At 39.9% G+C, this 17,508-nt stretch overlaps 2 protein-coding genes across 2 annotated transcripts; one reads left to right on the top strand and one right to left on the bottom strand.

The window, feature by feature from the left end:
* The first annotated feature begins 5,454 nt into the window (after nucleotides 1-5,454).
* On the top strand, nucleotides 5,455-6,693 carry LOC117335880 (uncharacterized protein F54H12.2-like). The gene has a single exon (XM_033896136.1). It carries the CDS (start codon nucleotides 5,455-5,457, stop codon nucleotides 6,691-6,693), a length of 1,239 nt encoding a protein of 412 aa, XP_033752027.1.
* A 2,746-nt stretch (nucleotides 6,694-9,439) lies between these two features.
* On the bottom strand, nucleotides 9,440-10,402 carry LOC117335881. Its single transcript, XM_033896137.1, has one exon. The coding sequence runs from the start codon at nucleotides 10,400-10,402 to the stop codon at nucleotides 9,440-9,442; it is 963 nt and encodes a 320-aa protein (XP_033752028.1).
* Nucleotides 10,403-17,508: the final 7,106 nt, after the last annotated feature.

Consider the following 17,508-nt stretch of genomic DNA (forward strand, 5'->3'; position numbering starts at 1 on the left):
GATTTTGTCATTTTTGTCATGATATTTTCATTATTTGTCATGTTTTGTCATGTTTTGTCATTATTTTGTCATTATTTTGTCATGTTTTGTCATTTTTTGTCATTTTTGTCATGATTTGGTCATTATTTGTCATTTTGTCATGTTTTGTCATGATTTTGTCATTTTTGTCATGATTTTGTCATTATCCTTCAGAGAGACCTGACATTCTTCCATTACAGTTGTCTTGGAGATTGGAATCAATTCAATATAATTCTGATTGAAATGCAAGAATTCACATGACCCTGACGTTTTGAAAGGTGAAGTGAAGTCAAATCTATTTTTGGAATAAAGAAAACAGTTGCCAACAAGTGTATAAAAGGAATCATCGTACGGGAAACATGTATCATTTCTATGATGTTGTCAACTTCAGCATACACCATGTTAAAAATCATTCGGTCGCCAATCAAATTTTACCTGAGGTGGAAACTGAGAAAAAGCAAAAGCTGGATAACATTGATAATGTGCATCAAAACAAAAAAATGATTATTGGGAAGTGATAAATGATGTAGACCGTACATGTTTACGTGGAAAATTAGTTTGTGAAATATTTACCAAAGATTTATGTGAAGTGCAAAGAACCGATTCATTTCTTAAACAATTTGAACTGTTAGCAGCACATGAAAAGGTATAAAAGGAGTTGCAATGAATATATGAATAAGGAAAAATGTTGTCAAAAAAGCAGAAAGATGTTCTGAAGAAGATATGGTATGATCCAAAACATGTGTTGGGATTCACTGGCCCCAAGAGGTTGTATGAGGGTATAAAAAAGAAAGGCAAACTGAAGATAAGTCTATCACAGGTCACTGCTTGGTTGCAGAATCAAGATCCTTATAGTGTAAGAAGACAAGTTAGACACAAAACACCAAAAGTCAAAACTCCTTTGGTCAGTGTGGATTACATGTGGGATGCTGATTTAGCAGATGTCTCCAATATCAAAGACTATAATGACGGCATCACGTTCTTACTGGTTGTTGTGGATCATTTTTCACGGTATGCTTGGGTACTCCCCCTTAAAAACAAGAAGGCTACCACAGTGTTGGAGGCTTTCAAAAAAATATTTGCAGAACGTCAGCCCATCATCGTCAGATCAGATCATGGAAAAGAATTCTTAAACAACGCATTTCAAAAGCATTGCAAAGCCATTGGGGTCACACACATTGCAAGTCACAGTGCTCATAAAGCTGCATTTGCTGAATCATTTATAGGGAAGTTGAAAAATATTTTGTACAGATACTTGCATTCCAATCAAACGTTTACCTTTGTCGATGTGTTACCTGACATCATTAGAAATTACGACAGTAGAACACACTCTGGTCTGTATGGATTTGCACCCAAGGATGTAGACAATGACACACAAAACATCATCTTTTCGAAAAGAGACCATGAACCTCCCAAGAAAAAGATGCCACACAAATTCAAAAAAGGAGATCAAGTGAGGCTGAGTTACAAAGTCCGTGAATTCCGTCGGGGGTGGCATCAGAAATGGACAGATGAACTATTCATAGTCTCTCACAGATATTACAGAGGAAGTGTTCCGGTTTATAAAGTCAAAGATATGATGGGTGAACAGATAGAAGGGGTTTTCTACGCTCAAGAATTACAAAAGGTCTACAAATCAAAAGAAACGAAGTGGAAAATAGAAGAAGTCTTAAAAGTTAAGAGAGTCAAAGGAAAGAAATTAGCGTCGATAAGATGGTTAGGATGGCCATAAAAATTTGATTCCTGGATAGATTATGATGACATTGAAGTGCCCACAAAAACTATAAATAAGCTGAAAAAAACACCAAAATAAAGAAAACCATGGCTTACGTGTGTCAATTTTGTTCAAAAATGTACACGTTGAAAAACTCTCTGGATCAACATATCAGAAGAAAACATTTCAAAGATCTACGTGAAATACCGTGCTCATCATCTGGCAAAATTACCTCTCGGGAGGAATTTGATATAGTTAATGTACCTGAACACATGTTACCCCCAGTACCTAGAGGACATTTCTTGCCCTGGAAACATCCCTTTACCTGTATGATAGCAGGTCCCACAGGAAGTGGAAAAACAACGTTTGTGAAGAGGTTTATAGACAACATTCAACAGATGATGACTCCCATACCGGATAAAATCCTGTGGTGTTATGGAGAATATCAAACGATCTATGGTTTCATTGACAAAGTAGAGTTTCATGAAGGTTTACCTGATCTAATGGAACTAGACACGTCTGTGAATAATTTGATAGTGATAGATGATTTGATGTCTGAAGTTAACTCTGACGTGACGTCATTATTCACCAAGAAGAGTCATCATTGCAACATCAGCGTCATGTATATAGTTCAGAATTTATTTTGTCTGAGTAAAAAACATAGAGACATCAGTTTGAATACTCATAACATTGTTTTGATGAAAAATCCTAGAGATTCGTCACAGGTCAGGTGTTTGTCTCAGCAGATGTTTCCCGGTAAAACTTTACTGATGAAAGCCTACAAGGATGCTACTCTTCATCCTCATGGATATCTGTTGGTAGATTTGAAACAAAACACTCCTTCAGATCTCAGATTACGTACATGTGTATTTCCTGGAGAGTATCAGTTTGTGTATGTCCCCTAAAAACGTATATATATATATGCTTCATGGACGGTAGATGTTGTTTGATGAAGATGTCTTCATATCTGGAGAAACATTGTAAAGACTTGGAGTATTTTTGCCAAGCCGAACCTTCTATACGCAAAGCCATCCTGGAAAAGGCCAGTAAAAGTTTCATATACTGTTTATGTGAGTGCATACAAAACATTCTACAGGGTCGTTTGCCTTTGACACCAAAGCAAAAGAAACGATTGTCCCGTCACAAACAAACGTGTAGACAATTATTGAAATCTCCGTTCAAAACTAAAAAACGTATCATTCAACAAGGAGGATTTTTACCTGCCATCACATCCATCTTACTACCCTTGGCAACACAAGTCCTGTCCGGTCTATTTAAAAGATGAAAAAAAAGATACTGGACGTACAAGGTCCCGTCACCAACTTCAGACCTAAGCCTCCTGTAGACTCTTTCGTGAAATCCCTTCACCAAATTGAGGGGGAAATGGCAAGTACTTTGCAACGTGAAGATCTTCCACTTGACGAAAAAATGACTTTGTATGATCAGGATTTAAGAAAATACCTTTCTAGACATCAACAATACAAACAGGATGGTTTAACACCCAAGATAGTCACTACCATCGAAAATTTTCCCAAAGAAGAACTCACACGTAAACTTGTTTTGCAGAGTGTACCAAAAACTGCTCAATCTAAGACAGAAATGTTGATGGATAGATTAAAACAGGTAGTTCAGTGGAACGACAAAGGAGAATTTGGATATAAAGGAGTGGGCAACGCTACACGTCAAAGGTCTCTGAAACACGTCAATCCTCAGGGGATGAATACCTTTCTAACAGCTTTAAGGGATCTGAATGTCCCTCAGAGCTGGATAAGTAATAAAGAATATTTGGATAAAATGCAAACTGTTGCCTCTACTCCTTTACCAACGATAAGAGAGACTATACCATCTGGAGAAATGTCTTTGGCTAGACCTCCAGCCACTCTTACATCTATGATGCCATCTCCAGTCACCCCATTGGCTACATCTCAATCTACTCGTACACCATCTCATGTTACCCCTTTGGCTACATATCAAGATTTTCATACACCGATACCATCTGGAACTACCCCTTTGACTACATCTGAGAACACCCTCCTATCTCCAACACAAATGGATTGGAAGGAATACAGTGATGAGAGTGGCTACAACACTTTTTCTACACCCACTTCACGATCAACGTTACCTAGAAAACCGGTTTCAGACATGCTAAAGAAATTGATAAAATGACTGACAATACCAGTGTAACCTCTAAGTGGTTGTTGTTTGGTACCAAACTGCCAAGAGAAGAAATTGTTTTCTTTTGTCAAGTGTGCATCATCTATATCATCATCTGCTGTAGCATCTATCATCTGAGCATAGGTCATCCACTAGAGTCTCTGTGAGTTTCTTTGTTGAGCAGTGGTATTGGCTATCTAATACCTAGTCCTACTCTGAAAAAGAAAGATGTTTTACATAACCCTTCCTAGTAATAGTTCAATGGAGTACTTTCAAGACAATACATTAACAACTTACAAGACACGTTTGCCCCAACCTCTAGATCTCAAAGGTTCTTGGGAGATGGGTCTAGCTGAAATTCAATATCCTCACTCTTGGTTCAACGTACGTGAAGGTGAATTGTGGTTGGAGATGATCGTTGGTGGCAGTGACAATGTTGCTAATGTTGAATTTGATCCCGGAGCTGCATTAAAACTTTACGTTAAACCAGGTTATTATCCCAATGTGCTCAATGTTTTAGAATACATATGGGGGGCCAAAACAATGGTATCACATGGAGATATGTTCAAGATTTCTACCGATGAAATTGATCAGAGGGTAACTTTGACTATATCTACTGGCTTACGTTTAAATCTCAGTCCTATGCTGACAAAATTATTAGGATTTGAGTATTCACGGTTTTCTGAAGGAAAACACACTGGCAGGAACATGGCTGACGTTCGTCAAGGTTTCTATTCCATTTATGTCTACTGTCCTTTGGTTGAACCACAGATGGTGGGTGATTCCAGGGTTCCACTTGTCAGAATAGTTCCAATTGAGGATATGCCAGGACATGTCATCAGTAAAGAATTCCAACCAATTCATTATGTACCGTTACAACAACGTCAATTTCAAGAAATAGAAATAATGTTGAGAGACGATACAGGCAAACCCATTCCATTTGAGAGAGGAAAAGTTGTCGTCACCTTACATTTTAAGAGGCATTCTTTAGGTTCAATTTATCAGAACTAAAAGGTCTATATAAGAAAGTATTATTAGGCTCAAACTGAAGAAAAGCAATCGATATGAAAGCTGCTCACCAATGTAATAGAAACCTATTTGATAGGTATTACTTGAATCAAGCTGGGGGAGGTTGTAGTGGAAATGTCTTCAGAGGAACGAGAATGCAGAGAGGTCATGGTATCGGAGGTCTGTTTAGAGGTTTATTCAAAACCATTAAGCCTTTACTTCATTCTGGAATGAAGAGCATCGCTCCAATTGTGAAGAAAGGAGTGAGACTTGTAGGAAAACAAGCAATTGATTCTGGCATGAAATTGACTAGTGATTTGCCAAAGGGGGAAAACATCAAAACTGCTGCAAGAAAACGTGCCATCGAAGCTAGAGATCAGCTTAAGCGTAAAGCTTTGCAAGACCTAAGGCCACCTGGAAGGAGAAAAAGGAAAAGAAAAGAATCATCCAATCAGCATAGAGCAAAAGATATCTTTGATGCATGATTCCCCCCCCCCCCCCCCCCCCAAAAAGGCATATATATATGTGTGTGTGTACTTTATACAGAGTGGCGTTGAAAGATGTCTTTAGTTCATCAGAACTCCTGTGAATGTGTCCAGTCAGAATTAGATTTATTCGATACACCGCCCACTCAAACCAGTGTAGAAGATGGATACTGGCATCAAATTGGAACGGTCACATCTGTCAATGATGGTGGCCCTTATGTCTTTGACGTATCAGGAGCTGGAGATGATTACTTGGATCTAGCAAATACTTCCCTCTACGTGAAAGCACATATCCTCAATAATGATAGCACCGACCTTACTGATGAGAACGTTGCACCTGTTAATCTTTGGTTACATTCTCTCTTCGGGGATGTCAGCGTCTGTCTCAATGAAAAACTAGTCTCGTCACCCAACAATATGTATCCATTCAGAGCTTACCTGGAAACGCTACTCAGCTATGGTCCTGCAGCCAAAGAATCTCAGTTGACCAGTGGAATGTGGTATAAGGATGCAGCTGCGCAAATGGACACTGCTGGAAACGATAATCATGGCTACATCAAGAGGAAATTGTCAACAGCAACCAGTAGATCTGTGGAAATGATGGGAAGACTCCATTCTGACCTATTTGCCCAGGAAAGATATCTTGTCAATAATGTGAACATGAAAATAACGTTAACCAGAAGTAAAGATGTTTTCTGTTTGATGGGAGAAGACAAAGAATTCAAAGTTGTCATCAAGGACATCTATCTAAACGTGAGAAAAGTTAGACTGAGTCCATCGGTGAGACTGGCCCATGCAAAAGCCCTGGAAATATCACCTGCCAAATACCCAATCAGAAGAATTGCAATGAAAGTATTTTCTGTTCCAAGAGGAAATCACAATTTTGTAAAGGATAATCTGTTTCTAGGACAAATGCCTAAGAGATTGGTCATCGGATGTGTGGACAGTGATGCCTATAGTGGACTCATCACCAAGAATCCTTTTCATTTTAAAGATTTTGATATTAATTTTGTTGTCCTGAACGTGGATGGCAAACAAGTCCCCACCAAGCCTTTGCAGCCAAATTTCACTCAGAAACATTACGTAAGAAGCTACATGGGTCTGTTTAACACTACCGGCAAAACGTTTCGTGACGAGGGTAATAACATCTCAAAGGATGAATATGGTACTGGTTTTACCCTGTTTGGATTTGATCTGACACCTGACCTTTCAGAAGTGGGCACATTTCATCTTATAAAAAAGGGAAACTTGTCTTTGGAAGTGCATTTTCGGAACAGCCCTACCCAATACCATCAACGTTGTGGTGTTTGCTGAATTTGACAATATCATAGAAATAGATCGTAACAGACAAATTCTTTTTGATTATAGTGCATGATGAATACTTTAGAAATAGAACTGATCCTACAAGCCGTTTCTCCTCATTTTGCAGGGGTGTATGCTAGAAATACATTACCTTCATGTCCTTTAAGTGTTCCTAGTTTCATGGTTTGTAATACTGACCCAGATAATAAACAAGGGCAACATTGGATTGCTATGTATATAGATGAAAAAAGACGTGGAGAATATTATGATCCTTATGGATTGTCTCCCTTTCATTTAGATTTTATCAATTTCTTAAACCGGCAATGTAAAACATGGATTTATAATCCCGTTGCAGTACAGCATTTGAACTCTCTAGTGTGTGGTCAACATTGTATATATTACTTGGTTCACCGAGAGATGGGAATGACCATGAATGACATCACCGAATATCTTCAATCAGAATGGCATGCCAATACTTACATTGTAGATGATTTCGTTCATCATCTTGAACGTTACTTGTTATAATAGTAATGAGTATACATTGTTATTAATTGCAGGTTTTGTGTAATGACTGTATGTATTGCAATCCATAACTTATAAAAACATTGATTGTTTAATTAAGAAATCATTGTTTGTATATACGTTTGTGAATATAATAAAAGAAAAAAAAACAAAGTATGAATTACGTTATTTTTTTCAATTATAATTCTATTGAATTGATTCCAATCTCCAAGAAAGCTGTAACTGAAGAATGTCTGTCCTCTCAGAAAATTAATGATAGAATCATGACAAAACATGACAAAATAATGAAAAAACATGACAAAATCATGACAAAACATGACAAATAATGACAAAATCATGACAAAAATGACAAAATCATGACAAAACATGACAAAAATGACAAAATCATGACAAAACATGACAAAATCATGACAAACATGACAAATAATGACAACATCATGACAAAAATGACAAAATATGACAAAATCATGACAACATCATGACAAAATCATGACAAAACATGACAAATCATGACAAACATGACAAAATCATGACAAAACATGACAAATAATGACAACATCATGACAAAACATGACAAAATCATGACAAAACATGACAAAATCATGACAAAAATGACAAATAACGTCATGAAAACCAACCCGGCTATCCATTTACATGCTATACTAGCATACCGAAAGTCAATAACGTCGTGAAAACCAACCCGGCTAGCCATCTACATGCTATACTAGTATACCGAAAGCCAATAACGTCGTGAAAACCAACCCGGCTAGCCATCTACATACTATACTAGCATGCCGAAAGCCAATAACGTCGTGAAAACCAACCCGGCTAGCCATCTACATACTATACTAGCATGCCGAAAGCCATTAACGTCGTGAAAATCAACCTGGCTAGTCATCTACATACTATACTAGCATGCCGAAAGCCATTAACGTCGTGGAAATCAACCCGGCTAGCCATTTACATACTATACTAGCATGCCGAAAGTCAATAACGTCGTGAAATCCAACCCGGCTAGCCATCTACATACTATACTAGCATGCCGAAAGTCAATAACGTCATGAAAACCAACCCGGTTAGTCATTTACATACTATACTAGCATACCGAAAGTCAATAACGTCATGAGATCTTGTTTTAATCACCAAGGCCTCTGATGAATTTGGTTCCAATGTTTTTTGGTATACACCATGAATCATCAACAACAGATATTGAAAGAAGTCTAAAAGAAAGGTATGTCACTTCTGTATTTGAAAACCAAGATACAGCAGAGAGAATTGAAGGCATCTATGGGTTTTTTTCTCTCCCAGAATGCCTCATTTCAAGTTGGCTGCCCAATTGGCAGCCATCTTGAATGAGGCATTCTGGGAGAGAAAAAAAACCCATAGTGCCTTCTATACTCTCGATATTGAATCTCCCTCTGCAACCTATTTCAGTTTCAGTTGATTCAGCTTGGGTTCATTCAAATTCTGAGTTTTATTTAGCATTTTAAGTTTCCCAAAAAATTGAACTTACGATTTTCCTAAGTACCAACTTAAGTTACGACTTGCCTGTTTTACTAAAGCGTTCGTAAGTTTTCATCGTAAACTTAACTTGGGAAGATTCGTAAGTTGCGGTTTCTTATTTCTTAAAAAAAAACTCCTCAAGGGCGTTCATTATCGGATTGGTCATGCCAAACAAAAATGTCTGTCACCGAGGCATGTAGAATAATACCTAGAACATCGTTATATAAATCTGTAGGCATCTGATGAGAAACTGTCGCGAAAATATATACACTTAAAATATCAAGCGAAATTTATGTATACATGCATCTGGGATCGGATTTCCTTTTTATCATTGCTACCATCTACTTCCATTTTTGCAGTGTTAATGGCTCATAATATGGTATATGTCTAATTCTTACGATGTGATTATGATTGTTATTTTTTATTTTTTATATTTCATGTATTGAACTCAGGAAGTACACAATTATTTTTATTATTAAGACACCAATCAATCATAATTGAAACGTATTTTATTTTAAAATGTGATTATATTCAAAAAGAGAATCTAAACTAATTACATACAGGCTCCCTCAGATTCCCCCGACGATTTTACGACCTTTCAAAATTTGTATTTCATGTTTGACTGTATTTATTTTTAAGTTCATCTCAACCAAATATAGAATTGACGTTGCTGTCCTTTTAATAGAAATTGATGTTAAAATACCGATTGTTAACTATGTCCCAAAAAGATACATTAAACTTTGAAAGAAATATATAAGAGCCGATCTACCTCCACAATACTGCTATTTGATGCCAGGCGCGTGCTCGCTATCATGTATTTTCTCAACTCGCACGACAGGTGTCCCCCAAACGGTTCATTCTTCGATCGGACAATGAGTGTTTTCTCTGATTGTAATACTACTGTGGTGACAGCGAAGCCTGTTGACGACACATTTATCCAGGATACACTTTCACCTGTGAGCTGAGCTGCTATGTCCACGAGGTCATCCATCCTGGCAACAAGACCGACCTGGCAAGGTGTGTACGATTTAGGAGGAGGAGTGACGGCGTAGGATTTACTGTAGAAAATCACTGGTGTGGGGAAGTATAAAGATGGATTTTCATTATTGTCCGTCGACTTGATAAACTGAGCCACTAGAATACGGTTACTTGAGGAAATATGGCAAAATGGACATTCCATCTGAAATTCTATTATGTCATGGATAGGATTGATGACGTATTTCAGAGTTTTATCACATGTTGTGATGTTAACATGGTTGTTGTCTGTTGAAGATACTATTTGAACCGCATCAGATCCTCTTCTAACCAGAATGTATTGTTTCCCCCAATATGAAACAGGAGGCAGCGACTCCCCCAAGTGGTTCCGTCCATACGTGTTGGAAACACTTGTCCGGTCTGCTCCTACAAATACTCCAACCTTGTTGTTGGATCTCACAATCACTCCAGAAAGATTGGCCTTCGACAGCAGCTGAAAGGTTTGAAGATTGAATAAAGTCAGATGGAATTCTTCTCCTGCCACGTATGTTTTGCCGTCAAGTTCCAGAACACCTTTGAAGTTTGAGGGGAACACAACAGTGACATTCGTAGAATCGTCTGTCACACCCACTACCGCTAAGATGCAGTTAGCGTTATAACGACAATAAGTAAGAACAACGTGATCTGTACCTAACTGACTGTCCGGAAATGGAGTAAACATATCGCCAGAGTAAATCGAAGTCATGTCAACACAAACGATTGGAGTGTTTCCCTCCGTGATTATCCTCAGACCTCTGTTATCCTTTCCTGTCTTTTGGCGTCTCGGTAATGTTGTATGGTTTGTAAGGAGGACACCATTCTCCCTAGCGATGTAAATATGATACATACCGGTCGTATTTACCAGTGTGATGTTGGTATTGTCGTCTTCGCTTGCAATAATGCTTGTTGTTTCTTCATTACCTCGACCCCGTTCATTTTGTATGAAACAAAACGTAAACTGTTCACCGAGTCCCCGATGGAAACCTATCAATAATATAATGTATCATGTCAAGACATTGGTAAAGTTGATGAGACACATACATACAAACAAATCAAACGAATGTTGCTGTGTTTAATTGAATGAAATCAGTTAAACTTACCTATGGACAGTATCATTCCATATAGGAGAATACAATTTCGCTTGGACATTGTTTTAGCCTCTGAGAAATGCATCTACATGACAAGTCACTACACACTGATTTGTTTTAAATGTTGAGCTGAGTGTATATGAAAAGCCGCCATGCATCCAAAATGGAACTTGGAGTTTGTTTTATTGAGCACCAATTGGTATTGCACAATACGATCCAATGCTTCGTAAGTCAATATATCCAGGTGCAATTATATAACATTAGGTAAATAATGTATGTTGTGTCCTGAAACGTATATTATTGCTAATTAGGTTTCCTCATTGGAATATCTCAAACGTATGGAGTCAGGAAATTTCCACTAAATAATTAAAGCCCGTATTTGATGTACAACTATGTTCTATTATATCATTTTATTTTAGGCAAATGACGTAGCCCCTTTAAGGAGTGGCCATAATGACAACGGTTTGTTTGTTTGTTTGTTTTTGTTTAACGTCCTATTAACAGCCAGGGTCATTTAAGGACGTGCCAGGTTTTGGAGGTGGAGGAAAGCCGGAGTACCCGGAGAAAAGCCACCGGCCTACGGACAACGGACATATGAATGTGATTTTAAAAAAATCAGCTTAAAGTTGAAATTGATTTTATCAGTAAGGAACAGTTGTACACGGGCATATCAAGGTAAATCATGTTTCGTTCCCAGCTATAATAAATTTTAGACCACAGGTATACTGTTCAGGTTTCTTCTGTCATGCTATGATTCGGTACCGATATAAATGGCTCCCGATATATTGTGTAACATTGGCCTTCGGAATAACGTGACCTGTCGAACCATTCAACCTCACAACACTCTGCGTATAGGCCACTGACGTTTATATACTAGCTGAAAAAAGAAACGCAAGCTTATTTTCGATAGTTATTATTCAACATGATTCTTCGATGTGTTCATGGTGTGTGTTTTTCGATTATTTCATCATTACTGAACACATTTTAATGATTTTTGTTGTCCGATCACAAACGGCGTTTGATCAAATCAGTAGCGTGTGTGCCCACCCCTTACATCAGTCGTTGCTCTTACTCTCTTTAACCGCTAATACTACCAACAACATACAATCGTGTGAGGAAGAAATAAATGAATAAATGCTTTCCTCAACATTCTTTAAGTTCAGAAACATGACGGCACTGTCAAAGTTTGTTGAAGTATTGAGCTATAGAATAAAGACAAAAATATAAATAAACATATCTCAACTTCCAGTGGCACCACCTCTTATAGCAAAAGTTGGGCACTGTACGAACTGAATAGGTGTCATTCAATTGTCAGAAATATAAGACAAAATACAAAAACAGAATCATGTCCATTGCTTTACAAAAATGACCCTCTCTAACCGTTGAAGCAAACCAACAAGAACCTCGACGCTATCAATGAGGTAAGTTTAAAAAAAGTCGTATTGATAAAATTTCTCGTGGTAATAATCTACTACCCATCTCGACTTTGCATTTCAGATAAAACACCACTAAAACCGCGATCAACAACCAGATCGGTAATCTTGGCATCCTCGTCACTACCAGGAAATGGTCCTAGAATATAGACAACAGGCAGAACTTTCCTTAATAATTCTGAAAAGTTCAGCTTCAACTGGTCAAAGTAGAAGATTAAATGGATCTTGTGATCGGTGTCTAATGCTTGTATCCCAAAATGGAATGATTTTCATACACTTGACCTCGACACGGTATTGGGCACTGTTTACAAGATATTTCGTCTTTTTTTCTCTTGTTTTATCTGTCCAGGTTTTATAGTCTGCATCAGCTAAAAGGAATGTAAAATTGTAGGATGATTCTTGTTTTGATAACATATGTAACTTGTCAATATTAGGGTTCAGATCCTCTCCAAGAGGACACCATAGTTTGTGATGTTAAATGAGTCGAGGACGAGTTTTGATCTTCATACACATGGTGCACTTTGCACGTGAGGACTAACCATAAAACTGACCATCTATTGACAAAAAGGGAAGGTTCCTCATTATTGCTTTGTTCGCCTGTTTTTAGTTTACGTCTCGGACATCTTTGAAGCATATTTCACATAATACCAATGTCATGCCTATCAGTTAAAACACTACCATGCACCTTTAGAATGTATTGAGGAAGTTTGTCTGACTGATTGTCTCTACCTTACTTAACGGACCTATTCAAATAACAACCGCTACCTACACATATCTCTCATTGTACTTCTAATGGCTGCCGACAAACTTCAATAATATAGCTGAAAAAAAACTTCATGAAAAGGAAATAGTTGCAACAACACTGATGTACCAAGCTGTGGAACTATAGACTGTGGAGCCACGCTTTTGCAATGCTTGTGAAAGTGTATATGCATTTGTCTATCCCCGATATTTTAAGGGTTTCCCGGGAAAGTAAAGGAAATACATGTAACAATATATTACCATTTAGAAATACCAAGTTAAGGAATATCTCACACATCATTCCGGGCCTTGGTATGATAAAGGAACCTTTGTTTTATCGCTTTACCTACACAAACAAACATACGTTTTCTTTTTCGCAATTTTTTGACACATCCACAACACCAAAAGACGACATTTAAAACTAAATCTACATAAAATCCCAGCACACATGAACAACTAAAAAAACAGGAGATAGTATTGTAAGTAAGTGTATACCAGTCTGTTTTATAGCAAACAAGTGACAGCCGAGCCGAATCAATTCTGACAATTATAACAATATATCTTGAGGCAGGTCACTAAGGAGGAGTTGTTTCATATAAATGAACGTCTTTTCCAGTTTATATAGCCAGATCATCACATCAGCGAGATAAGAGGGATAGACGCAAACTCGTATGTAGATCATAACAACATTTACAGCAGCATGTAGTCATACCATGTCCTCGGGAGATGTAGTGATACCGTGACTAGGTGGGAGGTAGTGATACCGTGACTAGGTGGGATGCAGTGATACCATGACTAGGTGGGATGTAGTGATACCTTGTCAAGGTGAGATGTAGGGATACCTTGACTAGGTGGGATGTAGTGATACCGTGACTAGGTGAGATGTAGTGATACTGTGACTAGGTGGGATGTAGTGATACCGTGAATAGGTGGGATGTAGTGATACCGTGACTAGGTGGGATGTAGTCATACTGTGACTAGGTGGGATGTAGTGATACCGTGACTAGGTGGGATGTAGTGATACCATGACTAGGTGAGATGTAGTGATACCGTGTCTAGGTGGGATGTAGTGATACCGTGACTAGGTGGGATGTAGTGATACCGTGACTAGGTGGGATGTAGTGATACCATGACTAGGTGAGATGTAGTCATACCGTGACTAGGTGGGATGTAGTGATACTGTGACTAGGTGGGATGTAGTGATACCGTGACTAGGTGAGATGTAGTCATACCGTGACTAGGTGGGATGTAGTGAGACCGTGACTAGGTGGGATGTAGTGGTAGACTGACTAGGTGAGATGTAGTGATACAGTGACTAGGTGGGATGTAGTGATACCCTGACTAGGTGGGATGTAGTGATACTGTGACTAGGTGAGATGTAGTGATACTGTGACTAGGTGGGATGTAGTGATACTGTGACTAGGTGGGATGTAGTGATACCCTGACTAGGTGGGATGTAGTGATACTGTGACTAGGTGGGATGTAGTGATACCGTGTCTAGGTGAGATGTAGTGATACAGTGACTAGGTGGGATGTAGTGATACCATGTCTAGGTGAGATGTAGTGATACAGTGACTAGGTGAGATGTAGTGAAACCGTGACTAGGTGGGATGTAGTGATACCATGACTAGGTGGGATGTAGTGATACCGTGACTTGTTGGGATGTAGTCATACCATGACTAGGTGGGATGTAATGACACCGTGACTAGGTGGGATGTAGTGATACCGTGACTAGGTGGGATGTAGTGATACCGTGACTAGGTGGGATGTAGTCATACCGTGACTAGGTGGGATGTAGTGATACCGTGACTAGGTGGGATGTAGTGAAACCGTGACTAGGTGGGATGTAGTGATACTGTGACTAGGTGGGATGTAGTGATACCGTGACTAGGTGGGATGTAGTCATACCGTGTCTAGGTGGGATGTAGTGATACCATGACTAGGTGAGATGTAGTGAAACCGTGACTAGGTGGGATGTAGTGATACTGTGACTAGGTGGGATGTAGTGATACCGTGACTAGGTGGGATGTAGTGATACCGTGACTAGGTGGGATGTAGTGATACCATGACTAGGTGAGATGTAGTGAAACCGTGACTAGGTGGGATGTAGTGATACTGTGACTAGGTGGGATGTAGTGATACCGTGACTAGGTGAGATGTAGTCATACCGTGACTAGGTGGGATGTAGTGAGACCGTGACTAGGTGGGGTGTAGTGGTAGACTGACTAGGTGAGATGTAGTGATACAGTGACTAGGTGGGATGTAGTGATACCCTGACTAGGTGGGATGTAGTGATACTGTGACTAGGTGGGATGTAGTGAAACCGTGACTAGGTGGGATGTAGTGATACCGTGACTAGGTGGGATGTAGTGAAACCGTGACTAGGTGGGATGTAGTGATACAGTGACTAGGTGGGATGTAGTGATAACGTGTCTAGGTGGGATGTAGTGATACCGTGACTAGGTGGGAGGTAGTGATACCGTGACTAGGTGGGATGTAGTGAAACCGTGACTAGGTGGGATGTAGTGATACCGTGACTAGGTGGGAGGTAGTGATACCGTGACTAGGTGGGATGTAGTCATACCGTGACTAGGTGGGATGTAGTGAAACCGTGACTAGGTGGGATGTAGTGATACCGTGACTAGGTGGGAGGTAGTGATACCGTGACTAGGTGAGATGTAGTGATACCCTGACTAGGTGAGATGTAGTGATACCGTGACTAGGTGGGATGTAGTGATACTGTGACTAGGTGGGATGTAGTCATACCGTGACTAGGTGGGATGTAGTGATACCGTGACTAGGTGGGATGTAGTGATACCATGACTAGATGGGATGTAGTGATACCGTTACTAGGTGGGATGTAGTGATACCCTGACTAGGTGGGATGTAGTGATACCCTGACTAGGTGGGATGTAGTGATACCGTGACTAGGTGGGAGGTAGTGATACCGTGACGAGGTGGGATGTAGTGATACCGTGTCTAGGTGGGATGTAGTGATACCGTGACTATGTTCGATGTAGTGACACCATGACTAGGTGGGATGTAGTGACACCATGACTAGATGGGATGCAGTGATACCGTGACTAGGTGGGATGTAGTGATACCGTGACGAGGTGGGATGTAGTGATACTGTGACTAGGTGGGATGTAGTGATACCGTGACTAGATGGGATGTAGAGATACCGTGACTAGGTGGGATGTAGTGATACCATGACTAGGTGGGATGTAGTGATACCGTGACTAGGTGGGATGTAGTGATACCGTGACTAGGTGGGATGTAGTGATACCGTGACTAGGTGGGATGTAGTGATACCGTGACTAGGTGGGATGTAGTGATACCGTGACTAGGTGGGATGTAGTGATACCGTGTCTAGGTGAGATGTAGTGATACTGTGACTAGGTCGGAGGTAGTGATACCGTGACTAGGTGAGATGTAGTGATACTGTGACTAGGTGGGATGTAGTGATACCGTGACTAGGTGAGATGTAGTGATACCGTGACTAGGTGGGATGTAGTGATACCGTGACTAGGTGGGATGTAGTGATACCGTGACTAGGTGGGATGTAGTGATACCGTGACTAGGTGGGATGTAGTGATACCGTGACTAGGTGGGATGTAGTGATAACGTGACTAGGTGGGATTTAGTCATACCGTGACTAGGTCGGATGTAATGATACCGTGACTAGGTGGGATGTAGTGATACCGTGACTAGGTGGGATGTAGTGATACCGTGACTAGGTGAGATGTAGTGATACCGTGACTAGGTGAGATGTAGTGATATCGTGACTAGATGGGATGTAGTGATACCGTGACTAGGTGGGATGTAGTGATACCGTGACTAGGTGAGATGTAGTGATACCGTGACTAGGTGGGATGTAGTGATACCGTGACTAGGTGGGATGTAGTGATACCATGACTAGGTGGGATGTAGTGATACCGTGACTAGATGGGATGTAGTGATATCCTGACTAGGTGGGATGTAGTGATGTCGTGACTAGGTGGGATGTAATGACACCGTGACTAGGTGGGATGTAGTTATACAGTGACTATGTTCGATGTAGTGATACCATGACTAGGTTGGATGTAGTCATACCGTGTCTAGGTCGGATGTAGTGATACCGTGACTAGGTGAGATGTAGTGATACCGTGTCTAGGTGGGATGTAGTGATATCGTGACTAGGTGGGATGTATTGATACCATGACTAGGTGGGATTTAATGATATAGTGACTAGGTGGGATGTAGTGATACTGTGACTAGGTGGGATGTAGTGATACCGTGACTAGATGGGATGTAATGATACCGTGACTAGGTGGGATGTAGTGATACCATGACTAGGTGGGATGTAGTGATACCGTGACTAGGTGGGATGTAGTGATACCGTGACTAGGTGGGATGTAGTGATACCGTGACTAGGTGGGATGTAGTGATACCGTGACTAGGTGGGATGTAGTGATACCGTGACTAGGTGGGATGTAGTGATACCGTGTCTAGGTGAGATGTAGTGATACTGTGACTAGGTCGGAGGT

Source organism: Pecten maximus, chromosome 10 (assembly GCF_902652985.1).
Source record: "Pecten maximus chromosome 10, xPecMax1.1, whole genome shotgun sequence".
Classification (NCBI taxonomy): domain Eukaryota; kingdom Metazoa; phylum Mollusca; class Bivalvia; order Pectinida; family Pectinidae; genus Pecten; species Pecten maximus.

Excerpts from the sequence above, each read along its gene's own strand:
- LOC117335880 (XM_033896136.1), top strand. The coding sequence starts at position 5,455 with ATGTCTTTAGTTCATCAGAACTCCTGTGAATGTGTCCAGTCAGAATTA.
- LOC117335881 (XM_033896137.1), bottom strand. The coding sequence starts at position 10,402 with ATGTTTACTCCATTTCCGGACAGTCAGTTAGGTACAGATCACGTTGTT.